This window comes from Pristis pectinata, chromosome 25 (assembly GCF_009764475.1).
Source record: "Pristis pectinata isolate sPriPec2 chromosome 25, sPriPec2.1.pri, whole genome shotgun sequence".
NCBI lineage: Eukaryota > Metazoa > Chordata > Chondrichthyes > Rhinopristiformes > Pristidae > Pristis > Pristis pectinata.
The window spans coordinates 30,445,735-30,473,207 of record NC_067429.1 but is presented as its reverse complement, the minus strand read 5'-3'; the positions used below and the strand labels follow the sequence as shown (position 1 = coordinate 30,473,207).

At 45.2% G+C, this 27,473-nt stretch overlaps 1 protein-coding gene across 2 annotated transcripts in view; it reads right to left on the bottom strand.

The window, feature by feature from the left end:
- ace (angiotensin I converting enzyme (peptidyl-dipeptidase A) 1) overlaps positions 1-27,473 on the bottom strand; it is a 144,929-nt gene that overhangs the window by 8,634 nt on the left and 108,822 nt on the right. Inside the window, exons 21-25 of one of the 2 annotated variants that reach the window (XM_052038906.1) lie at positions 23,325-23,469; positions 19,477-19,575; positions 15,087-15,209; positions 13,720-13,901; positions 9,061-10,876 (exon numbers count right to left, since the gene is read on the bottom strand). In XM_052038906.1, the coding sequence (XP_051894866.1) occupies positions 10,665-10,876; positions 13,720-13,901; positions 15,087-15,209; positions 19,477-19,575; positions 23,325-23,469 (761 nt within the window). In that variant the 3' untranslated portion in view covers positions 9,061-10,664. Of the gene's footprint in view, positions 1-9,060; positions 10,877-13,719; positions 13,902-15,086; positions 15,210-19,476; positions 19,576-23,324; positions 23,470-27,473 lie in introns of those variants that run through there. The other variant, XM_052038907.1, reaches the window with a different exon arrangement.

Below are 27,473 nucleotides of genomic sequence, written 5' to 3'. Positions count from 1 at the left end.
GACTGGCTGGTTGAGTGGTGTCGCAACAACAACCTCACACTCAACGTCAGCAAGACCAAGGAATTGTTTGTGAACTTCAGGAAGGGGAAGTTGGGAGAACACACACCAGTCCTCATTGAGGGGTCAGCGGTGGAAAGGGTGAGCAGCTTCAAGTTTCTGGGCATCAACATCTCAGAGGATCTATCTTGGGCCCAACACATTGATGCAATCATGAAGAAAGCACGCCAGCAGGTCTACTTCATGAGGAGTTTGAGGAGATTCGGTATGTCACCAAAGACCCTTGCAAATTTCTACTGATATACAGTGGAGAGCATTCTGACTGGTTGCATCACCGCCTGGTATGGAGGCTCCAATGCATAGGATCACAAGAGGCTGCAGAGTGTTGTAGACTCAGCCAGCTCCGTCACAAGCACAACCCTCCCCACCATCGAGGATATCTTCAAGAGGCGGTGCCTCAAGAAGGTGACATCCATCATTAAGGACCTTCACCATCCGGGACACGCCCTCTTCTTGTTACTACCATCGGGGAGGAGGTACAGGAGCCTGAAGACCCAGACTCAACAATTTAGGAACAGATTCTTCCCCTCCGCCAACAGATTTCTGAATGATCCATGAACCCATGAACACTACCTCGTTATTCCTCTTCTGCACTATTTATTTATTTTTGTAACTTATAGTAATTTTTATGTCTTTGCGCTGTACTGGTGCCTCAGGACAACAAATTTTATGACATATATCAGTGGTAATAAACCTGATTCTGATCATTGCTGTAGTAGGAACTACCTAATTCTGAAACCTACAAGTTTGCAGATCATCACCGTAGTGGGTTGTATCTCAAATAACGATGAGTTGGAGTACAGGAAGGAGATAGAGAGCTGAGTGACATGGTGTTATGACAACAACCTTTCCCAAAACAAAAGAGCTGGTCATTGACTTCAGGAAAGGGGGCAATGTACACGCATCTGTCTACATCAACGGTGCTGAGGTCGAGAGGGTTGAGAGTTTCAAGTTCCTAGGAGTGAACATCACCAATAGCCTGTCCTGATCAAATCACGTAGATGCCACGGCCAAGAAAGCTCACCAGCACCTCTACTTCCTCAGGAGGCTAAAGAAACTTGGCGTGTCACCTTTGGCACCCACCAATTTTTATTGATGCATCATAGAAAGCATCCTATCTGGATGCATCACGGCTTGGTATGGCAACTGCTCTATCCAGGACCACAAGAAACTGCAGAGACTTTTGGACAGCCCAGCGCATCACGGAAACCAGCCTCCCCTCCATGGACTCTGTCTATACCTCTTGCTGCCTTGGTGAAGCAGCCAGCATAATCAAAGACCCCACCCACCTGGGTCATTCTCTCTTCTCCCTTCTCCCATCAGGCAGAAGATACAGGGGCCTGAGGGCACGTATCACCAGGCTCAAGGACAGCTTCTATCCCACGCTGATAAGACTATTGAACGGTTCTCTTATACGATGAGGTGGACTCTTGACCTCACAATCTACCTTGTTTGACCTTGCACCTTATTGTCTACCTGCACTGCGCTTCCCTGTAGCTGTGACACATTACTCTATACTCTGTTATTGTTTTTACTTGTACTACCTCAATGCCCTCTGTACTAACTCAATGTATCTGCACTGTGTAATGAATTGATCTGTACGGATGGTATGCAAGACAAGTTTTTCACTGTACCTCAGTACAAGTGATAATAATAAACCAATACCAATACCAATACCGTGTATCTTCTGAGGAAGGCATTGCATTGTTTAGCTGTTCTATGAAAAGCTTTAGTGATGGAAAACTATGTTGAACATAATCCAGGAGTGAATGCTTCAAATTTAATTGTTTGAAAATCCTGATATACTGGATCAGTTTTTATTTTTAGTTTCTGGTTGGTTATAACATATCATCCTCTCAAGAAAAAAGACCAGCAAAACAAACTCATTCTGTAATTTGCAAAGATTCTTCAAAATCTCCATCTATTGCATCTGGGCATCACTGATAAGACCACATTTATTTTGGATCCCTAATTGCCCTTGAAAAGGTGGCGAGGAGCTGCCTTCTTGAGTTGCTGCTGTCTGGCTAACGAGCAGTGTCACTGGGGAGAGGGTTCCTGGCACCTCTGAAGGACTGACATACATTTCCATATCAGGATGGTGTATGACTTGGAGGGAATTGTTCAGGTCCTGTTGTTCCCTCGTGTCTGCCACCTCCATCCTTCTTGACGTGGTGGAAGTCGAAGTTTGCTGTCAGAGAGGAGTAGTGCAGTGCATTTTATTGATGACACACACTGCAGACGCATTGACTAGATCTGTACGGTGTGGCAGGATCAATTAATGGTCTGGAGGTAAAGGATCCTCTGGAGAAGAATGATTACAACATGATAGAATTTCACTTTCAGATGAAAAATACAAATCTTTGGCTTGAAATTAGAGTCTTAAACTGAAATAAGGACAACTTGGAAGGCAGAGTGTGTGGAAGTCGACTGGGGAAATAAGGCATGTGGGTCTTCTTGTTAGGCAGCCCCTGTAGATCAAGAACAACTTGCTTCCAGGCCAGTTCTGTGGGTTCTGAGGTGACTGAGGAGCCCAGTGTGAGAGCGGAGATCCTGCCACCGTACGGTCGGGTGGGTGGCTGGTTTTGGAGAGGGTGCGCTCCTTTCACCGTTTGCACGGGGTTTCTGTGTGCTCCTGATGTATGTGCTCAACTTCCCATCGCCACCTCAAACTTTCCTTCTCCATTGTAACTGGTCCTGGACCAGGGGCCCCCATGTGTCTCTGGGAGTGTTACACATTTTCAGAACACCTTTGAATCTTTTCCTCTGTTTGCTCTGTACTCTTTCTGTGACAGAACTTGGAATAGAGGGTCTGTTTTGGACATAATCGGGACATAAAAGTGACATGAAAATCAAACTCAAGAGGATGAAACCCTGGTCTGCTCTCTGATGGTGCTTCCATCTGTCTCTCCTGCCTCGTTCACCCTCCATGGTGTCTCTTTCCCTTCTTGTCTTTGATAAGGTGTTGTCCGACACCAGCTTCTCTTTCCTTCACACAGCTCTCCAGCTCGTTGACCAGATAACCTTGTTTATAGTTTATCCCCTTGGAAACCCAGGTTTTACCCTATCAGAGACATCCCCCTCCACCACTTTCCCTACAGCTCTACAAGCTTCTTATGTCTCCTTTTCAGTTCTGACAAAAGGTTCTGTAACATTGACTCTGTTCCTCTTCCCACAGGTGCAGCCTGACCTGCAGCATTTTCTGTTTCGATATAACAGTGACACGGACTGCCCAATGGAACTAACTGTGAGAGCCTCGATGCTGGGGATCTTGGCCCGGAAGACGGTAGTGATGTTTGTTTGATAATTGTGCCAGTGGGTTAGGAGAGTTTTGTGAAAAAGGAATGGTACTGCCTCTGCAGTGCTTTGTGGTGCCTGGTGTGGGTCGTCCACGTCTCCGATGTACACAGGATCAATATAGCTCAGACGACCACGGGCTTAGTGCTGGGTTTGAGATCTTGGTCTTCAAAGACTCTTCTTTCGTAATCGGTCTACCTTCATTAAGAGGTGGTTCCTAAGATACCATGAGCAGTCCACATTTGTCAGAGGGTAGTGTTGTACAGCAGGGGCAGACTGGTAGAGGTCCTTTATTTTATTGGACGTTAAGTCTAAGGCCCACCTTCTTATATGCTTCAGTGAATGAGTTAACAATGACCTAGAGCGTGAGGCTGTGAGAAACGGAAGCAGGAGGAAACCGTATGCTCCCTCATGCCTGCTCCACCATTCGACGGCTGATCTTTTAACTCAGTGCCAATCTCCTGCACTCTTCATGCAACCCTCTGATTATACACGTATGGAGACATCATCTCCATACTGTGGAGAAGTGACCCAGGTTGGTGTGATCTTGGTTCTGGACTAGAGACAATGTAGGTTGACCAGTTTCTAATTAGTCTTACAGGTCAGCTCCACTTTGATGGGGGGGGCTGCTTTTTGGAGAAGGGATGTGGCTTTGTGGTGAGAGTGACTGAGAAGAGAGTTGGGACAATGACGTAACCTTGCTTGACTAGCGGTTGGCATTGAGATTGGATCTATGGACATCCTCCTGGTATATTGCCCAGAAGATGAGAAAATCTATCAGATTCCAGTGCCTGGGTCAGGGGTGTCAGGGGTGTTTTGTGCTCGTTCTCCATTTGTTTCAGTTACTGGGACTGAAAAATTTGGATTGCAGGATTGAAGTTCTCTTTCCCGGTGTTGTATAGTTCGGGCGGCACAGTGGTACAGCCTCACAACTCCAGAAACCCGGGTTCAATCCTGACCTGGGCTGCTGTCTCTGTGGGGTTTTCACATTTTCCCTGTGGTTTCCCCCTACATCCCAAAGAAGTGCAGGTTAATTTGCCGCTGTAAATTGCCCCTGGTGTGTAGTTGAATGGTAGAATCTGGGAGGCATTTGATGAGAACGTGGGGAGAATAAAATGGGCTTGGCGTAGGATTAGTGTAAGTGGGTGTCTCATTGTCAGCACGGACTCAGTGAGCTAAAGGTCCCATTTCTGTGCTGTGTGACTCTGACTCTACCGTGTATAGACTGAGAGGCAATGGGTAACACTCGTCAGACAAGAAAACTATGCTGGTGGTACAGGAGTCCCCTGGGTGTAGTTCACACTCTGACACATATTCTCTCTGAACACTGGCGAGGGAATAATTCCTCCAAGAAATGCAACTGGGGCAAAGTCTGCAGCCTATGAGTGGCTCAATTCTACAGTAGAGAATTCAGAGAGTCAAGAAAGGTTTAGCATTTGGGAGATTCAATAGTTCGGGGGTAGCAGGAATTACTGTGTCCAAGGATGTATTTTGGGGATGGTATTTTGGTATTGGTATTGGTTTATTATTGTCACTTGTAGAGGTACAATGAAAAACCTGTCTTGCGTACCGATCGTACAGGTCAATTCATTACACAGTGCAGTTACATTATGTTAGTACAGAGTGCATTGATGTAGTACAGGGGTGTCTGGGTCTAGGGTGTCACCAAGCAAGTTGCTGAAGGCACTGAGGGGGAGAGTGACCATCAGCGTTCATGGTTTGCTTCACTACTAAGGATGTGAATAGAGAATGGAATGAAGTATTGATGGCAGATTATGGGGAATCATAGAGTCATAGGACACAGAAGCAGGGAAACAGGTCTTTTGGCCTATCAAGTCCACAGCCACCATTAAGCACCCATTTACACTAATCCAACACTAGCCCATTTTATTCTCTGCACATTCACCTCTAGGAGATAGGAATGAAATTAAAAAAAGAGCTCAGGGACGATAATCTCCAGATTATTGAAGGTTCTTTGCACAAGTGAGTTGAGAAACAGGAGACACTTCATTGAAAACATGAATGAAGGAATGGTTCGGAGTGGGGGGGGGGGTGAGCTATAGAGTGCTGAGGTACTGGGATTTGCTTTAGGGAAAGTGGGACCTGTACATGCCAGGCAGATTGTGTCTCTTGACAAGGCAAGGACAAATATTCTCCTTCAGAGGTCTGTGGGTACACTACTAGGGAGTATGAACCAACTTGGCAGGGAGATGGGAACTCAGAAACATGAAATGGGCATTCACATTGGAATGTATACTGGACGCCCGAACCATCAGAAAGAGAAAGGAAATCAGATATGTTGATAAGTTTCTGGTCAGCACAAAAATAACAGGAAAGATATGTAGGGAACTTCAACCAACCTAGCTGGCACGTGAATAATGTAAAAGATGTCGAGGATGAAGAATTCTTCAAGTCCATTCATGAGGATTTTTTAAATTACTCTAAACCAGTGCCGAGATATTGGATTGTGGTTGAGTGAATAAGCCCAGACAATGAAAAAAATATCAATGGAGGATATTTCACTAACAGTGATCTCATTGCAGTTAGATTTAGCATAATAGAAAGACAAGGAGTAGAGTAAAATTAGGGTAAAATTGGTCTGGAAGCAGCTACTTGAAGGTAAATCAGTGTTAGTTCAGCGGGATGTATTGAAAGGGGAGACATGGAAGGGTCAGACCAAACATGTCCCACCATAATAAGGAATGGTGCTCCCAAATTTGCATCCCTTGGATATCAAAGAGCACATAAAGGAAGGAAGCTCATTTCATCGAACTCAATACTGCAGAAGTACAGAAAGGTTAGGAGTGAAATTGGTAAAGGAAATTAAGAAAACAAAGAGGGCCCATGAAAAATACTGATGGATAAAGTCAAGGAAACTCTAAGCTGTTTTAAAAGGCAAGAGTCCAGGAAAGAGTCGGAGACTGGAGTTGACTGTGTGTGCAGGCATGTATAAGGTTCTTAATGAATACTTTATGCCTGTCTTTACAATACAGAATGTGAAATACTAGATATACTTAAAATAGAGGGAGAGGAAATATTAAGGGCTTTAGCATTTAAAACAAATAAATAAATTGCCCGGGTCTGGATAAAACTTAATTCGAGGTGCTTAGAGATGCAACAGTTGAGACTCTGGCCATCATTCTCCAAACAGGGGGTAACTGTTCAGATTATTTGACGGACTGATTTCCCAGGAAGTAAGGATATTTTTTCATGCTGTGAAAAATGTTGTTGGATGAACTGTCGATGTTTTGTACCCAGAGGTGGAAAGTCGATTTGGACTGAATAGCACATCCTCCGTTGGCATGGACGGAGTGGTCACTGTTTGTGATGTATACTTTCACGAACCTGCAAACGTCTTCAGCCCAATCTTCCAATTAACTGGCAAGGTTTGTGCTTGGTCTTATAAACCCCACTGGCATCAATTTAGGAAAAACCACTAACTAGGAAACCGATCTCACCTGGAAGAGGCTGTGTAATGAAACGGTGCATCCCTTCGCACAGTTTGTCATTTTCCTATGGGATATGGGAGCAATTTTCAGTCCCAAGACTTCGCAAACCATACCCCTGCCCCCATTGCTGCCCATATCACTATAAGTTGTGTGGATGAACAGCCATTACCTTCCCATAGGCTGGTTACTAATTATTTATAGGCCTCCAATTCTTAAAAATGTGGTAAGCTGAAGATTTTATTCCTGGGACAAGTATTGTCGTCTTCACTTGAATCACAGAATCATAGAAACATACAGCACAGAAATGGGCCCATTCAGCCCACCTCATCCATACCGACTGTGATGCCTCTCTGCACCAATCCCATTTGCCTGCATTGGGTCTATAATCCAATACATCTTTCCTATCCAAGTACCTGTCCATGTGCTTCTTAGATGTTGTAATTGTACCTCTGGCTCTTTCCTCTCCTGCATCCTGAGTGGTTTCTATCAGAGGAGAGTGGCTGAATGGACATGCGCCATGTTTCTGCTCCCTCCAACCTTGACTATTCCAGTGCTCTCTGGCTGGTCGTTCATCTTCTGCACTTGACCGGTATCCAAACTCACACTGGTTCATCAGTTCCCTCTGTGCCCAGTGACCGAAACTGGGTCCAGGATAAACAGCAGGTGAATTTTCAACTTCTCATCCTTGTTTCTGATCCATGGCCTGGCCTTCCCTGTCTCTGTAGTTCACTCCAGATACACAACCCTCTGATCTCTCTGCTCACCTCTAATTCTGGCATTATTTTTAACACATCCAAACCCATCAGTCCAGCATTCTTTTTTTATTTCAGGCTTCTAGCAATAGCTGGGTTCTACATCTCTCAGTTCCAGCATTGTTCCTCTCTGCTGATCTCATTCACCTCCCTCCTGTTACACTTCTGCAGACAGATCAGCTGTGGTTAACAAATGTTTGTCACCCTCTCTGAGAAGGCTTCAACAGCATGTGTGACACCTGGACAACCTTGGTCTCCACCCAATTACAGGCATTCTCTCTGTTCGCTAAACATTTCTCTGCAGCTTCTGCAGATGTACAGTTGAAAATATCCTGATTGGTTGCATCGTGGTCTGGCACAGCAATTCAAATCCACAGGAACGTAAGAAGCTGCAGGGAGTAGTGGACTCAGCCCAGTACATCATGGGCACATCTCTCCCCACCATTGGTAGTATCTACAGGAGGAGCTGCTTCAAGAAGGCAACATGTATCATCAAAGATCCCCACCATCCAGGCCGTGCCATCTTGTCGCAGCCGCCATCGGGCAGGAGGTACAGAAGCCCGATGTCCCACATCACCAGGTTCAGGAAAAGCTACTTCCCTTCAACCATTCGGTTCTTGAAGCAACCTGCACAACCTCAGTATAGCAACACTATGATCACTTTGACCACTTTGCACTATAATGGACTTTGTTCCTTTTTGTTCTATTGTGTTCTTTCTTGTGTACAATTGTGTATAATTTATGGTTAATTTATGTTTTCTCGTGAATGCTGCTTATCTGATGCTCTGTGCCTGTGATGCTGCTGCAAGTAAGTTTTACATTGCACCTGTACATTCTTGTGCATATGACAATAAACTCTGACTTTGACTAAAACAACTCTTGCTTTCTCATTTTTCTAGTTCTGATTGAAGGGTCATTGATGTGTAATATTAATTCTGTCTCTCTCTCTCTTCAGATGCTGCCTGACCCGCTGAGTATCTTCAGCATTTTCTGTTTTTATTTTAGATTTCCAGCATCTGCAGATTTTTGCAATTCCTATCACTCCGCCTTCTGGCAGCCTTGCCTTCAGTTGTTTAAGTCCCAAACTCTTCAACTTGCTACCATCCTCTCTTCCCTTAAGCTAAGTATTTAGGCACCTATCTCGATATTGCCTTCAGTTCACTGTCAACCCTTGTCCAATGACACTCCTGTCAAATATCTCAGGTTATTTTGTTGCATTAATGAGACCTGCGATACAATTCCAAGTTGGTGATTTTGTTCATGGAAGAATTCTGATAGATTATTCACAGGTACACTCCCTGATCAGTGGGTGAAAGAGTACAAAATAGATCAAGGCTGGTCTCCAGCTCCAGTGGCTCTTGTTCCTGCAGTACATTCTGATTTCACCAGAGCTAAATTGGATTCCAAGGACATCGTTCCCGCCCATTAATGCACAGCATGAAGGAAAGGCAAAGGTTTCCACATATTGTGATAGCAACACTGCAGTGAAGAAAGCAAACAGAGCAGAATACAGTTAAAACAGCTCAAGTATATTGTGCATGCTGTTAGTTACACCAGACCCTTCAGTCCTTTGGTATACGACTCCCCACAGAACATGGATTGGAACTTGTACATAAATCATGCAATGAATGCACGTAAGTACATGAGAGAAACAATGTAATGCTATGAACAAGATCTTTATAGAACACAGCAGAATATTTTTCAGCGGTTGTCACTGGATTTGATCTCTTTGATGGGATCTTGATATGTTTACCTCACCAGTTTTACTCTTCTGCATGTGTTGGCTCCTCACTGGGTTTGGTTCTTGGATTCACCGGTTGCATCCTGGTAACTTTGTTGTTCTTCCCGCAAGGCTTGACGGTGAGTGTTGATGGACTCCTCAACTAGCTGGGCATCACAATCCAACCTGCCCATCTCCTTGTCCCACGTCCACCGGATGTCATTGAGTGGCAATCGGGAGTTCAAGCACTGACTGAACTTCACCTCTCTAGACTTCAGATACTCTGGCTAATTCTAAACTTCCAACTCTCGCCCTGGTTGAGCTCAATCAACTCCACACAAACTGCCAACCAAATCTGGCAGCTGAGCATTTACTACAGTTCATTAACACATAGGCTGAGCCATAGCAAGGACGTTTATACATTAGCACCTCTTCAACAGTTCATCATTTTAGAAGAGAAATGGAGTTTAAAAATATTTAGAAACATTTTTAAAGTCTTATGAGGCTTGATAAGCTGGCACAGTGCTGTCCATGTTACCCGTTTCAAAGTAATCAACAATAGCTGAAGTAATCTTTTGTTGAGGTACATTGAGTATGTCAATTAACTTTGATATCATCCCACACCAACCACATCCCACAACAGGATTCCTCATTTAGTTTAAGTTCAAGTTCAAGTTATACTAATGGATTCTCCATGTGATTGTTTGAAAGATCTCACATTCTGCTCAAAATTTGACAATCCGATTGTTGGCACCGTCACACCAGGCCAAGTGTGCTGTGGGACCATCTCTGTCAGCCAAAGCTCTAACAGGTTCAGGTTACTCAGGTGGGGTATCAGGACTTTGTGTGAAGTGCAGCTTTCATTACTCCACTGCTGGAATACATCAACCTTGTTTTTGGTTGAATGCCCGATCACAAAACATTTCCATTACAGTTAGATTTGCCTGCATTTCTACTGTTGTAAGATATGGCTGCATTTTCACTGCTATTATGTACTGTTGCATGTTCTGTGCTGATAGCATTGGTTAAATACTCACTGAAGTTTTATACATGTGGCCTCATTTTCACTGCGATTCAACACGGTTGCATTTCCAGTATACACATGCTTAGCATCTGAACAACACCTATGTCATGGAATCTCAATAATGTAACCTGAAACTGCTTGAATTTACATTCAAAAATTACAGTGAATTACAAACATAGGAGAACAATTTGATATATTATTCATATCCCTGTACTGAATACCTAATCACTGCTAGAGATTATATAAGTGACTGATTAAACATTCTCAGACCAGATTTACAAACTGAGCACTTGCATAGTGAAATAGTTCTGACCTGACAAGATTTCCTTTTATTCCATTTGACAGTCAGGTGGTGATTTGTTAGGACTTCACTTTCTTCTAAACATTTTTATTGAAAAGACTATGACAGCTATGGCCAGACCAAGTGCCAATACGAACAAAATCCACTGCCCTGCCTTTGCCTGGCTTGGATCTAAACTCAGTCCCAGGAAATACACTTTGCTGTTTGGAACAGTCACAGGATTCCCCTCTGGAGTGGAAGTTGTTGCTGTTGGACTTGGAGGTTCAATGAAGGCAGAGACTGGAAAGAAAGGAATGAAAGTTAATCCCTGTTCTGAGCAGATGAAGACTGGAGCATTGGTCAGCCACGCAACCTGCTTTGCCGCTCTATCCACACAAGTAATCGGGACAACTCTCGCAGCCTTCCTGCACAGCCCTTGGGCTGCTCAGCTCAAGATATCACAAAGTCTTCAAAACCCCAGTTGAACACCCCTGCTCCCCCACCCTCTACGTCAACAGCCTTTTCGCGGAGAAGGTTCGGGATTTCCATTTGTGCTTCTTGATGTCGATCCCGAACAGCCCATTTCTAGCTTTACACCCCTTGATCTCCCTGTGCTCTCTGTAACCACCAATCTGATCTGTCCTTTTAACCACCTCGGTTAGCTCATTCCTTGATGTTCCATTCTGAAAGGGGCACTTCAACAATAACAACAGGCCCCAATGAGAAAGCAAAGGAAAGCTTTTTCCTTTAATCTTCAGTTCCCAATAGAGTGGCATGGAAATGGTGGTCGATCCTTCGTGGAATCAATTACTTTCCCACAGTAACATTTTGAGGCTACTGTGTATCAAACATTATTCAAAATTCAGAGATACAGAAATAATGAGTCTTTATTCATTCAATGAAGCACGCAGGGGTGAGCTCTGACAGTTGTCAGAATATGTTGATGTTATACACGGCACAGTGGCTCAGCTCGTAGATCTGATCTTCGGTACTGTATGTGTGGAGCTTGCGTGTTCTTCTTGTGGCCGTGTGAGTTTCCTCCAGGTGCTCCTGTTTCTTCCCACATCCCAAAGACATGTGGGTCAGTAGTTTAGTGGCCGCTGTAAACTGTGGAATTACGGCCAGGGAGCCATAAATACCCTGATGTTTCTCCACTTCACCAGCTCCACTGCAGCAGTACTGCAGTTGTACAGTAGTCACAGCACTGTGGCTGCATTGTATGTAAACTCCAGCCATACTTTAGTCAAGCTGCAGCCCAATGTATCAGAACAGCAGCTGTACAGCATCAGTACTGCAGCAGTATGGTAGTTGCACCATAGCTGGACTGTTGCAGTGCCGTAGCAGCAAGGTTGCCATACTGCAGCCACTGTGTATCTGTACCGTAGCCAACCTGCAGCAGTATTGCAATGGTTCTGCAGCAGTTCTGCAGAAGCGCAATAGATTACTGTAGCATTGCTGCAGTGGCACTGCTGTTTAGTGCAGCTGTACTGTCACAGGACTGTAGTCAGACCGTCGCAATACCAAAACCTTTTAGTAGAAATAATGCAGAATGGTTACAGTGATGTTGCAGTAGCTGTACTGAAACACCACTGCAATATTCTGCAGCAATACCACGGCTTTCCTGTAGCCATACTGAAACAATATTGCAACCAAACTGCAGCAGCACTGCAAGTAGTGCAGCCACAGTAATGTAACAGTAACACTGTTGCAGTAATGTACTTATTCTGTGGAGGCACTGAAGCAGTCTTGTCGCTGTACAGTACTCTAGCAGGACTGTAGCTGCACTGTATCCTTACTGAATCAGACTGTGTCAGTCAATATTAGAAAAGTATACTTTGATCTTTTAAATTATGGAACTAAATAATTTGAGTTTGGCTTTACTTGTAACAAGATTCCAGTCATTGCATGGAGCCCTGGTGAAACCTATAATCACAATATAGTGACCTTCCTGCCTGTGGCCTCCTGCACTGTTACAATGATGCTCAAGGCAAGCTTGAGGAATAATACCTCATCTGTTGTCTGGGCACGTTCCAGCGTCTCGGGCTCAATATCAAATTCTCCATGATGACAGATAAACCAATGATAAAATGTTCCAGTCAACTTGAGGTGCCGGTCTACAGACCAATGGATACGACCAAAGCAGCTTGTGTTTTGTTCCCGATGCTCAGACTGATTCCTTCTCCAGACAGTTGCCTGATATTTGACCTTGATACCGGTGGTGCCATCACACACAGAACTGTAAGGGCTAACAACTGCTGGTGATATTTTATACAACTGTACAAAGCATACGATAAGGAGCAGGAGGAGGCCCTGCACGCTGACTCTGCCATTTAATGAGATCATGGCCGATCTGATTCCAATCCATATGCCGGACCTTTTCCCAGTCACAGCCCATCAACATCCCTTTGTTGTTTTCTTGTGTGCTCTTCACAACATGTCAAGGTTAGTATCAGACTATAGGAGCAGGAGAAGAGCATTCAGTGGCTCAGGCCTACTTTCTATTCAGTTAGATCGCAGCTGACCCAGACTTGATCTCCATATGCTTACTGTTGCTTCATACCTGTTAACACCCTTGCCTGACTGACAGAAATATGTCAATCTTAGTCCGACTATTTTTAACTGAACCCCTCACCTCGATAACATCTTGGTGGGCAGGTGAGTGGCTAGTGGGGGTGGGCAGGTGAGGGGCTAGTGGGGGTGGGCAGGTGAGTGGCTAGTGGGGGTGAGCAGTTGAGGGGCTAGTGGGGGTGGGCAGGTGAGGGGCTAGTGGGAGTGAGCAGCTGAGGGGTTAGTGGGAGTGGGCAGGTGAGGGGCTGGCTGAGGAGCCAGGTGAAGAGTTGCTGGGGTCGGTAGGTGAGGGGCTGTTGGAGGCAGGCAGGGGAGAGTTTGATGGGGGGTGGTGGATGAGGGGTTGGCAGGTTTGGAAAGTGACGGGTTGGCAGGGTGGACAAATGGGGGCTGGTGGAAACAGGAGGGTGAGGAGTTGGTGGAGGGATTAGTTGTTTGGCAGGTAAGGAGTGTGTGGTGACTCCTAGATTCCTGCTTTTCTCTGTGTGATCACCCTGAGGCTCTGAGCTCTAGATTTAGAATGTAAGGGAACACCCAAACGGGAAGGATTTTTTTTACTCGTTAACATTACTGACCTGGCTTCCAGTCATATTCGGGCCATCCCAATGTCTCGTTGTTCTTCTTGTTTTTGGCTTCGAGCCATGTGATCAGCGGCTGAAAGTATCTCAACAGGGAAGCAGCCGACATAGATGTGTTCCCAGTGATCATTCTCATGGCCTCGTACCAGGTCTTGCTGCTTCCCAGTTTCATGGCATCCCTGAGGTGGACACATAGAAGGAGTCAGACACCAGATCTGGTCCTGAGTCACAGACAGCAGAGTCTGGAGGAGGCAAGGCAAACCAGCGAGCTCCACTCAAAATACCACTGGCTCCATTGTACTACAAGGATTTGCCATCTGCTAACACTGTGTTGGACATGGCTTTGCAGAGTTAAATTACAAAATACAGCCTATGAAGTGAAGGGTTCCTAGCTTATCCTGAACCAGAATATATTGTGGGCAGCTTCTAATGTCAATCACTTATTCCAGGGACACTTCCCATTGGATCGCCAATGCCGCCCCCCTCCCCCAGTGAAACGTGTTGGCCCTGTGTGAGGTAGGGGATTGAGGTGTGACCTTCTGATCTTGTTTGGCTGTTGGTGGTGATCCAAGCTGAGCTGAATGGGGTCACATACATTACAGCAGTGGGAGGTTTCCTGAGACACGGAAACACCAGCAGAGCAAGTTAGGGCTTGAATAAAGTGATTTTCCACTTTCTGCCTTTGGTACCTCTGCATGCGAATGCTAATTTAGTCCTAATGTGTAACATATAGCAACCTTGGTTTGTTTTATTCGATTTTTGAGATCTGGGTCTCTTTAGCGAGACCAGTATTTACTGTCTATCCCCATTTGCCCTTGAGAAGATGGTGTTGGCTTGATTCACGATTTCAGAAGGTAGCTCGAGTTCACATTAGGGGGCTAGAGTGTTATATAAATACCACCCCATCCTTCTTGAAGAGTATCAGTGAACTAGATAGAACATTTAGTTCAGTATAGAACATACAACAGTACAGCACAGGAACAGGCCCTTCAGCCCACCATGTCTGTGCTGACCACGATACCAATTTAAACTGCTCATCTGCTTGCACGTGGTCTACATCCCTCCCTGTTCATGTGTCTGTCTAAATGCTTCTTAAAAATTGCTATCATAGGTTTAGCAGTAATTCAATACTTTTTGTAATCATCATCACCAAATCTCAATTGAATTTAAATTCCATATCAGCCATGGTGAGGTTTGAAGTGGGGTCCCAGGATTGTTAGTTCAGTCCTCTGGACTATGAGACCAATATCTCAAGTGTTGCACCTCCATTACCCTTATTGGTATTGTCCTGTTTCACTTAAGAGCTACACAATGGAACATAATTCTAGATGTAGACCATGACAGCCCTTTTACATTGTCCTTACCCAATGAGTTTTCCAGCTGCTCTTGACTTATAGATGTCACATTTGTAGAGAGGTCCTGTGTGACCAGCAGCTTTACAAAGGCTCTCATGGAACTGGAACTGGATGATGAAGCTTACAAAGTACCTGAGAAAAAGTGAGGCAAGTAGCTTTCAGGTGTATTGCATAACTAAACATATTCATGAAACTCAGTAATGCTGTCATTGTTCTGCTGAACAGAACCAGTTCAGAAGATTATTGCAAGGCATCATAGAACCCAATTTAATTCTTGTGAAATCGGTCAGGCCTTCTTCTTGCTTCTCTCACCAGCCTCCCGAATGCTCCCAGACTCCCATTTCTGACCCTTATCACCACCTGCACTTCGCAAAGAATGTTGGTTTTGCCTGGACCACTCAGTAAGTGTGGAGACCATCTACAGCTTTGGGGCATCAGAGGTGAGGAATATGGAATAAGCAGCATGTTTATTGGGGTTGTCTGTGACAGCTTAATCTGCACCCAAGTCATGTGGATCACACACGTGCTTCATAAACACTTAAGAACCAGGAGCCGGTTTAGGCCATAAGCCTCCCTGAGCCTGCTCTACCAATCAGTAAGATCATGGCTGATCTAGTCATTGGCTTTGACTTCATTTTCTCACCTAATTCCCATTGCTCTTAATTCTTCGTTGCTCAAAAATGTCTCAGCCATCTGACTCTATATCCATTGCTCCCTGGGTGAAGAACTTTTAAGATTCACAACCTTCTAAAAGAAGAAATTCCTCTTCATTTCACTCATACATTCCCATTCTGACACCATGACTGCCAATTTCAGTCTTCCCCTCATTCCGTCCTATCAAGCCCCTTCGTATTCTTATACTTCAATGAGATCCACTCTTATTCTTCTGAACATTAGGCAACATCGACACACTCTGCTCCGTCTTTCCTCACAGAACAACCCCCTCAGCCCAGAAACCAATCCAGTGAACTTCTTGCACTGTTTCCAGGGCAAGAACATTCTTCCTTAAATAATGAGGGCAAAACTGCATGCAGTACTCCAGATGTGGTCTCGCCAATCCCCGGTATTGCTGTAGCAAGACGTCCTTACTCTGGTATTCTATCGCTCTGGCAATAAAAGACAACGTTCCTTTTGCCTTCTTAATTAGAGTCACAGTGTCATAGTCACACAGCACAGAAACAGGCCCTTCGGCCCACCAAGTCCATACCCACCTGCACTAATCTCATTTTCCAGCACCTTTTACAACATTTTACAATTTTATTTTATATAAAAAAACACATTTTACAACACCATACCCCAACCTTCCCTGCCTTGCTATTCTAGAAACTGTTTCGTTGTGAGAGTCTCTGCCTCCATAACTCTTCAGCCTGTGTCTTCCAGAATCCAATCACCCATTGGATGAAAAAATTCTTCCTCAGATTCCCTGTAAACCTCCTGCCTCTCACCTTACACCCATGCCCTCTGGTTTTAGACACCTCTAATATGGGGAAAAGTTTCCTCTAATCTACCCTTATCTATGCTCCTTATAATGTTGTATACCTCAGGCAGATACTACCTCAGCCTCCTCACCTCCTCACCTCACCTCCAGCTATCATCTCTCCCCATTATTGAAACGCTCCATCCCAGGCAGCATCCCAGTGACTCTCCTCTGCACCCTCTCCAGTGTAATCATACCCTTCTTATAGTGTGGTGACCAGAACTGCACAGGTACTGCACTTGCAGAAACTGTGTGCTAATTTTTTTGTGTTTCTGTCAACATCGTAATTTAATCGTCTCACACTAACATTCTGCTCTGTTGTTCTTCTTACCGTGGTGGATATCTTCACATTTCCTCTCATTCTCGTCCATCCACCTCACTCGCTCCACTTACCTAAGACCGTCTGCACTCTTTGTGACTCCTCACAACCTCTCCACCTGCCTTTGTACAGTAAGCAAACTTAGATACATCACAGCTGGCTCCTTGGCATTAGTATGGATTATATATCGTAACTTTTGTGGAATTATTCGTTTTAATTTCCTCATTCTCTTTATTTCTCAACGGAATGAATGCTCAAATTGTGAAATTTTTATTTAAATGTCTGCCATACATTTTAATCTTATTTGCCGGTGCCTGAGACCCCAGTGGAACAACTCCCTCCTTCCCCAGTACTGATGCTAGTGGCTCAGAAATGAAAGCTCCTTTGTCCAGCACTCTTTAGGCTATTGGTTCAAATCCAGATCTTCTGGACCTTATCCCACTTTGTATTTGGCTCAGGTAATAGTCCAATGATTAGCACCTTTGTGGTTTGTCTCATTACCTTAGTGCCTCAATCCTCATACTCCCTTGGGACAACTCCTTCTGTAATTCCACCTATATTTTTGGTTTGCACATAGACCACAAGAACTAGATCCTCCTCCTCTGACTGTTCCTCTCCAGCCCTGAAGAAATGGCCTTAATTATGCTTTGGGACACATGTTCATGGCTGCTATCCTTGTAACAATACTATCCTCTGTCACTAAGTCATTCCCTCTCAAACCCTTCCTCAGCTTGCCTATTCTGGTGCCCTGATCCAATTGGTTATCTTCCTTATGGTCTTTGTTGCTGCTGGTCTACACAATTGGTACCTTTTTACCTGTGGGACAAGATCAAAGGCTGAGGCATGGCATCCCAGGTTCCCAAACCAACCAGGCCTGTTGTCATGTCCTCCTGTCCCTGCGTACTTCCCAACCCCAGATTACTGCTTAACTCATGGGGTGCGTCTACACCAGGGAGCAAGTGTCCAGAGAAGTGATGAAATATAATAACCTGATAAAGCTGATGTCTAGAACTCAAGTTGCAGCTCAACATGCCTCAGCTGACCCTTACTGTAGGTGTGATTCCTGGGCATCTCACGGGGCTCCTCTGAATCCCACAGGTTGCAGCTCCAGTACATCACCTACCCACAAACAGTAACTAATACTGGTCTATGTAATGAGTGTGTGTCACAGGTATCAGTGATGGGGCCTCAACTCTCTTACTTTATACACTCAATTGGTTGCCATTTCTGTTTGATATCTAATTTGATTTTTGAACTTTTTTATCCAGCAAGGATAAGTTTCTTACTTATTTACCTTTTAAATTGTTGTAAGCCATAAAAAAATACATGCACGTCATCCTGCACTTATCAACAAATAAACTTGGAACATTTACTGCCTGAAGCTAACATTAACCATAACAGATACAGTCAAACATACAAACTGGGGACAAGAGTAGGTTATTGGGTCCCTCAAGCCTGCTCTGCTACTTAATAAGATCATGTCCGATCTGATTGTAAACTCTTCATTCCCAGCTCTCTGCAGTAACCCTTAACCACCACCCCCCACTCGTCAAGTATCTATCTACCTCTGCCGTAAAAATGTTCAAAGACCCTGCTTACAATGTTCTTGTGGATGAGATTCCAAAGACTTATAACACTTGGAGAGAAAATAAATTTCCTTCACCTTTCTCTTCAATGGTGACCTCTTACTTTAAGAGGATATGTCCTCTCCACATCACACTGCCCATCCACCTCATGATATTATACTTTTCAGGAAAGTTCCCTCTCACTCTTCCACACTCCCACACATCCGAGCCTCTTCGCTTCTTGTTTTCCTACTTATCTTTGTGTCACCAGTAAATTAGCAACCACACCTTTGGTGCCATCATCCAAGTCATTTATAGAAATTGTAAAAAGTCAAGGCCCAGCACCCATTGTTTGTGATATGCCCCTCATTACATCTTGCTAACCAGACAGACGCATTTATGCCTGCTCTCCTGTTCTTGTTAGCTAGGCGATCTTATATCCATGCCAAAACGTGACCAATATGTGAACTTTTATTCCCATGATAACCTTTATGTGGCATCAAGTTTTGTCAACAGCAAATGACACAGCCTTCCCTTCTGAAAGCATTTCCCAAACTGGCCAAATTCTCACCTCACACACCATATCCAAGCTCCAGACCATTTAAGTTATTCAATGAGTCTCTTCCGTAGTCAGACCATAAATAACAAGGAGTCTTCTGAAGTCATTTTTCAACATGCTATTGACTGAAGCAGTTCTGACGTTATTCCGATGACGTGGCAGATGGTCAATATCTTTGGTTAAACATATTTCTGCAAATTCCGTCAAATGACCTTCCACCCCCCTCAAGGCTGTGAAACAGAATTTTTCTCACCTCTGTTGATTTTATAATTTATTGTTGAAGAAAGGAAACAATTCTACTAGCTTCATGTTGATTTTCTCCCACGACTGCTGGTGGCGGGAGGTTAATTTTTACGTTCTGGTGTCTCTAGCACAACCCTGAAGGTTTGGAAACCTGAGATCTTTGAGTTAAACCAATGTACCATTGGATACATCGACACTATTGGAGAGCTGGATAAACATCTGTGTCCAGGACATACCTGATATACGGGACACTTGAAGGAATGTGGAATTTTGCACCAGGATCAAAATCTTCCTCTGAGCGAAGGACAGGAGGACACAGGCCTTGATATTTTAACCTGTGGATGAGATGTACAAGGTAAGTTGGGCACTAGCACAAAGCAGCCCCAGTTTGGCATCTACCCTCAAGCTTTCTGCTTGGTACACTTCAGAAAGCCATTCTACTCAGGATCTATGGGGGGGGGGGGTTGGTCAACATACCAAATGCAGCCAACAATATCTGAACACTTTGACACAATTTGACTGGTAATCATTCACAAGATTGGCCTGGCCAGCATTCATTGCCCATCACTAATTGTCCGAGAGAAGGAGGGCTTTTTTCTTGAACTGCTGTTGTCTTTGTAGTGAAGGTTGTCAGATGGAGATTTCCAGCACTCAGACCCAGTGGTGCTGAAGAGTGTGTGACATGGAGAGGAACTTGGAGATCATGGCATTGCCATGCACCTGTTGTCCTCTCCCTCCTTGATGGTAGAGGTCATGGCTTTGGGAAATGCTGTCAAAGAAAGTCTTGCCCTTGTTACATCCTGGAATCTTGGTAGCCCTGCTGGAGAAAGTGAAAATTGAAGCTGGTGTCACACTTCTTGAAGCAGGCACGGTAGTGTAGGGGTTAGCATAACGCTTTACAGCGCCAGTGACCCAGGTTCAATTCTGGCCACTGTCTGTAAGGAGTTTGTATGCTCCCCCCATGTCTGCGTGAGTTTCCTCCGGGTGCTCCGGTTTCCTCCCACATTCCAAAGATGTACAGGTTAGGAAGTTGTGGGCGTGCTGTGTTGGCGCCAGAAGCGTGGCAACACTTGCGGCTGCACCCAGAACACTCTACGCAAAAAGATGCATTTCTCTGTGTGTTTCGATGCACATGTGACTAATAAAGATATCTTATAGCATGGAGATGAAAATCATCAGCTCACGAACCATAAGGTGATTCTGTTGGAGTCACACACATAAAACCATTTTCCTCAGACAACACTCCAGATTCTTCCATTTTTTTCCCTGTATGTGTCCAGTTGTTCCAATAGGTCAGAAGCACTCGGGGTAAATGGGAGGGAGTGCATGGGCCTGTAGTCACAACATCTTTCTGGGCTGCATGAAATATCATGGTAGCAGCTCTACCACTTCCCTGCATCTCTCAGCTGAAGGACTTCTCTGTGTCAAACACTATGTGGTAAAGCTACTTCCTCCCTGTTCCCTGAGGTAGTTGTCATCTCTCTCTCTTCCTCTCTTTCATTCACACTGTTACCTGGGGGACTGTTGTGAGAAATCCACATGGCTGTCACATGACAGTAACGACACTGACCCCGCTGACCGGGGGACAGCGTTGCTCCTCTGAGCGGAAGTGATACTACTGTCAATCAAGGTGCGGCCCCACCCACCCCTCAGGTATGGGAGTACCTTTTGCCTCTGAAATTGCCTGACCACTCTGAACTTACCTGACCAGTACCCCTTGACTCTGAACCTGCCTGACCATTGGCTGTGGCAGGAACCTTTGTCTTTGACTCCCACACCATTAGCTCGTTTAAATCACAACAGTGAGGCTCCACCCGGCCTCCTAGCACCATAAAAAGGGCTGCCTCCCCTAGCCCTTCCTCTTTCGACGACCCCAGGAGTAGTGAGACAACGCTGCAGAGATCACTGGTAAGAGTGCATCACCACATGGTCTGGGAACGTTCCACTCAGACTCCAGGTAGTATTAGAGCCAAGGCTAGTGTGGGACAGGCATTGAAGTGCTATATCCTGAAGTTGTACATTGTTACTGTGTGCTTGGTTGTATCAGTGTGTGTGTGTGTGTGTGTGTGTGTGTGTGTGTGTGTGTGTGTGTGTGTGTGTGTGTGTGTGGGCATGTATTTTACCCCAGTTGTGCTTCCACTCTCGTGTTCGTGGTATCCTGTGTGTGAGTGAGCGTGTGTCTGTTCCCATCCCTTCTGTCCCGCGTTTGCCTTTGTGATTAAACTAGTTTTGGTCTACAAAGCTCGCGTTCAGAGTCCTTGATCCTTAAGACAGAAAAAGAACAATTTCACACAACAGGGACTCACTATCTCTTTCTGTCACTTGAAATACTTGCAGTCTCTCTCTCGCTCTCTCTCTCTGTCCCTGTATGGTCAGCATACCAAATGCAGCTGTTAGTAAACGAATAGGCTAATGGGTTGGTTCTAAACAATGCAAGCACCACGAAAAGTGCAGAATTCATTCTCAGGATGGGGCATCACTGGTATACCCAGCATTCATTAACCATCCGTAATTCTCCTAGATAAGGTTACTGATGTACCCACATTCTATCCCTGGCTCTGTCTTCTGATGTTGTACCTATGGATATAGGTGTGCCGTGTAGGTACGAAGTGAAGGAGGAACTGCGCAAGTTAGAAGAGCAAGGGTTGATGATGAAGGTTCACACGGTGATTGGCGGTGGTCCTGTGGTGGACACAATGGTTCGTTTATGTGAAGAGGGCAGTCACTTGAAACAGGATCAGTGGTGAGCAGAATCCTCGGCCCACCTCGGAAGACTCGATTGTGGAGCTGGGTGAGTTCCAGGGATTTCAGTAGCTGGTCCCAAACTATATCTGTGTTTCACCAAAACGTGGATTCTGGGAGTTGGAACTGTGTGGCTGTTAGTGGAGGCAAAGCGTCAAGTGCTTACACCAAAGCTGCCACATAAGGTGAAGACGTTAGGATCTACTGGTCCACAATGGATAAAGTGCTGCAGTAAGTCCCATGTATCTCCGCAACCAAGGTGATGTCATTGCCAGTTGAAGGTACAGGCAGAGTCCTCGGTGAGCTACAAAACTCAGTCGCTGCTGAAATGGAATGAGTATACATTTCCCCAGCCAGCAGTTGTTTACATAGGGTTCTGAAGGAAAGGTTGTGGATGGTGGGAGGGGAGAGAACTGCCTGTTATTACTGAGGTCGCTCCTACTTCAGCATGTTTCAGTTCTCCTCAAAACCTTTACAGTAGATGAGTTGCCCACGGTAAACTGGGGAACTACATGAAAAGATAAGACAATAGATAAACAAATGCCAGCATTTAAAGAACTAAGACACAGTTTACAATGAATACACCTCTCTTTATCACACAAAAAACTCACAGGAGAAGAGGTCTAGCTGTGGCAAAGGGGACATGGTTAAGGATCATATTAGATGAAAGTAAAACGCCTATAACGTTGCCAAGAAAGGCAGTAAACCTGGGGACTGGGAACATTTCAGAATTTAGCAAAGAAGAGCTACGAAATTGATAAAGAAAAGGAAAACTGTTTACAAGAGTAAGATGGGAAGTACCACAGAACCATATATAAATTTCCATTGAAATGTGAAAAGGAGAAGATCACTAAAAGTTAATGTGGGTCCCTCACAGACCAGAAACAGGAGAAATTATATTGTGGAATAAGGAAATGGGAGAGAAGTTAAAAGAAAATGTTGTGTGCCTGACGTCACAGAAGGCACAGAAAACCTTCCATTAATAGCGCAGAACAAAAGATCCAGAATGAATGAGGAAATTCACATTAGTGAAAAAATAGTACAGGAGAAATGAATGGGATTGAAAGCCAATAAGTGCCTGAGAATTTCAGATCATTTAACCTGAAGAAAAGCGCTGGAATCTATTACTAAGAATGGGTGAGCCCTTAGAAAATAGGATTGGGCAGTCAACATGGATTTCTGAAAGGGAATCATGTTTGACAACCTATATGTGTTTTCTGGTGATAAGGGGGGACCCGTAGGTGTGGAGTATTTAGACATTCAGAAGGCCTTTGATAATGAGCCATGCAAGATATATTTTTGTGACACTCCCAATCACAGAATGTTAGTTACTGTTTTGTACCTCAGGTTCCACCACTCTCGGTTGTAGTTACTTTCAGAGATCCGCCCATCAAAAACCTTCCATCGCCATTGGTCTATCAGGTAGCCAAATGGGATGAAGGCGACCTTGTCCAGGGCCATGCTCATCAGGAAGTTAATATCACTCTCTGCAGAGAAAAACCTCCAGTCATTATATCCATAGTGGTTGCACTGGCAATATAAGTTCTGCTTTGTTCACGCTAAGTTCTAGTGCATGCAGATAGCAGATACCTGCTGCTGATGGGTCTGTCAAACAACACAAGATGATACAAATAGGCAGGCCATTCAGCCCATCTTAGGCCATCTGTATGGAAAACCAGTTCATGCCAACTGAGTGCAGCACTCACTGAGTGCAGCATTCACTGTGTGTGGACCTTGGTGAGTAAGAGGTTAGTTTTATCTTAAATACTTCTTTATTTTTACTGTTAGGTTTTCTTAATCTTGCAGCCATCATTTTCATTTGTAATCTAGCGGTAAGAAGTGATGGGCCAGCAGCTGCCAACCTCCCAGCCATTCACCTGGAACTGAAGAACTGAAATTACTGTTCACTGGCTCCGAGCCTGAGGAACCTGGTTCTACAAATCGGTGGCTTCTGCTAAGGCACAGCATGTTTTAGCAAGGTCGGCAGTGCTCACAGAGTGCAGTGACGATGGACATAGAACAGTACAGCACAGGAACAGGCCCTTTGCAATGAACATGCCAAACTAAACTAAATCTCTTCTGTCTGTACGTGATCCATTTCCATCCACTCCCTGCATTTTCACGTGTCTATCTAAAAGCCTCTTAAACACCACTATCGTATCTGCTTCCACCACCAACCCTGGCAGCCCGTTCCAGGCACCCACCGCTCTCTGTGTAAAAAGTTTGCTCTGCACATCTCCTTTGAATTTTCCCCCTCTTGCCTTAAATGCATGTCCTCTAGTATTTGAAGTGGAGTGTCGACTTTGGTGCGGAAGGAATTTTGGAGAGGCAAGGCAACGGTACACCTCCATTTTTGAAGAATTAAATAAATGATTCTGGTTTCTTCTCCGTGAGCTGGCTGAAGCTGAAGGAGGCACACCGTTTCATCTCAGAGCAGAGGAGTGCACCTTCCGTGCTGTGAGAGACCTCCAGGACACTCTGTGTATCCTGTGAGGCTGAGTGTTTGGACAGAACGTTTCAGGAGATGTCACCATACCGTTCAGGAGAGTGCAGGCGGAGAGGATAAGTTGTTCAGGGGACCACCAAGGTCTGTCTAACCTGTACAGGCTGTTCCTGGGTTACGACTTCCTGACTTATGGACACCCTACATGTAAGTGAGCTCCCATAATATTATTAAATTCAGAAGTCTGATGTACATATATACGTCGTTATTATGAAAGGCAGAACTTGTTTCCTTGCTCCATTTCGAGTATTTTTTCTTTCTTATCAGTCTTATGTGCTTTTGATGCCATTCATTACAACACTGTGAAGGTATAGTTACCATATCAAGTGATTTTTATGTACTTTCTGACTTATGGACAAAATCAATGTATGGATGTCTGTGAAAATGGAACCCGTTCATTACCCGGGGGCAGACTGTACTCAGTTCTGAATCCCGACGGGGCTCAGCCAGAGCCAGGACCCCACCACCAGGGGTGGCTCAGCTGTACAGGAAGGAGAAAGATCAAGGAGCAACTCCAGAGATGGAGGAGCGGATGGGTGTTTCTGTGATGGCAGACGCAGGATGGTTCCAGGATGGTCTGTTGCTTCTGGTGCAGGGTGAGGGATAGTGCTGAGTGGCTGCAGGATGTTCTGGAGGGAGGGTGGCTAGAGGTCTAGGTCCATAGCAACACCAACAACAAAGGGATGATATCCTGCATGCAGAGTTTAGGAGTTAAGAAGGAGATTAAGCAGCAGCAGCTGGAAGGGAGTAATCTCCGGATTACCCCTGGTGCCATGTGTCAGTGAGTACAGAAATAGGACAGTGCAGGTGATTGTGTGGCTGGAGAGATGATGATGGAGATGCTCAGGGAGCAGGAGCTTCAGATTCCTGGGCCGTTCAGAGTGGTTCTGGGAAAATGGGGAAAAGTGGCGGTGCGGTAGCGTAGCGGTTAGCGCGACGCTATTACAGCGCCAGCGATCAGGGTTCGATTCCCGTCGCTGTCTGTAAGGATTTTGTACGTTCTCCCGTGTCTGCGTGGGTTTCCTCCGGGTGCTCCAGTTTCCTCCCACATTACAAAGACGTACGGGTCGGTTAATTTGGGTTTAAAATGGGTGGCGCGGACTCGTTGGGCTGGAAGGGCCTGTTACCACGCTGTAAATAAAACTTAAAACTTAAACTACAGTCCCAGAGGTGGGGGTTGGGGCACCGCAACAGGGCTGGGGCTAGTGTCATTGTGGGCAGGTTTGCTGGTGTTAGGAAGGGAAAAGCAGAGCTGGAAATGGAGGTCAAAGTTAGTGGGAGTGGAACTGGAGCAGAGGAAGGATGGAACACGGGCAAGAACGGAAGCGTCCTCCACTGCCGAGTCGAGGCGAGATGCAGATCAGAGGAACCTCATATTCCAGTTGGTAGTCTCCAATCTGACAGCATGAACATCGATCTCTCTAACTTCTGGTAACCTCTTCCCTCTGTCCTTTCCCAACCCTATTTTTCCTCCTGATCCCACCGGCCCCCATCATCCCATCTCTTTCCCCTCCCTTCACCCTCTCCATCCGCCCGTCACCAAGACATTGATCCCACCGGTTCCCCTCCCCACCTCCTTCCCTTAATTCCATGGTCCACTCTCCTCTCCTATCAGATTCCATCTTCTTCAGCCCTTTCCCACCTATCACCTCTCAGCTTCTGACATCATTCCTCCCTCCCCCACCTGGATCCACCCACCACCCGTCAGCTCTTGACCCACCCCCTCCCCCCACCCTTCTTGTTACTGGCCATCTCCCCTCTCTCCTTCCAGTCCTGATGAAGGGTCATGACTCGAAACGTCGATTGTCCATTTCCCTCCACAGATGCTGCCCGACCCGCTGAGTTTCTCCAGCTCCTTTGTGTGTTACTCCAGATTTCGGGCATCTGCAGTCTCTTGTGTCTCCAAAGAGGGAAGCTGAGATGTTTATAACGATATATACCAAAATGCAAAGTGTACAGTCAAAAAGGTGGATGAGCTGAAGGCACATGTAGACACATGGAGGCTGAAGTTGTAGCTCTTACAGAAACATGACTTTGAGGGGCAGGACTGAAAGCTGAACGATCTTGGTGCAGGATGAGATGGAGAGGGGGAATTTTAAAGAAGCAATCACAGCAGTGAGAGGAGTGAACTGTTGCAAGGTCAGCAAATGATTCAAAAGGGTCGAACCAAAGGACAGAAACAGGGCAATCTCACTGCCGAACTTTACCCTGACTATCTCCTGTTTAGTACACAGTCTGAGGGAGAGGGAAGAACAGATCTGCACCGAATTTCTGAGAAATGCAAAAGCAGTTTTAGTGCAGGGATTTTAATTACTCCAATGTTAGTAGTTGGTGTAAAAGCTTTAGAATTCTTAACTTGCGTTCAGGAGATTTTCTTTTTGGCCAGTTTGTGCCATGGCAACAAGTGAGAAAGTGAAGGGTTAAGAATTGCAACCATACCTATAACTGGTAAACAAAAAAATATATATATGCATTTATATTTCTCTAGCAAGGACTAGCAAGCTGCTGACCCACTGGTTAAGTTGGAATGTTAAGTATGTTAACTGCCTTTGTTTCGGGTAACGGACCATTCCGTTACGCCAGATGGTGGCGATACTGGATGTAATTAACATGGAGGTGGAGGCTTGATCTAAACAATGAAGGGTGATACCTGCCTTTGAATGCCTTGATTATAACTCAATTATACTAAGACAAGAGGTGTGATAGCTGTCTCGGGATCTCTATAGCTTGACCGAAACTCACAGCGCCATATGCATGGGATGTGCGTGACAATTCCTGTATAAATGTCTGTCTGCCCTTTGTGCGGGGAGAACTTGGGAAGTGACTCTTAGTGAGTGCTGAAGAGAATTCTCCTAGCAGTGTACTGCCAATAAGGGTATTTGTTCGAATCGACCTCGTGGCACTGTGTTACTTACAGCGGACAGAAGGGGAAAATTAATTTCGGGACGACACAAGGAGGGTCATTTCTGGGTTTGACTTCAGGGAGTG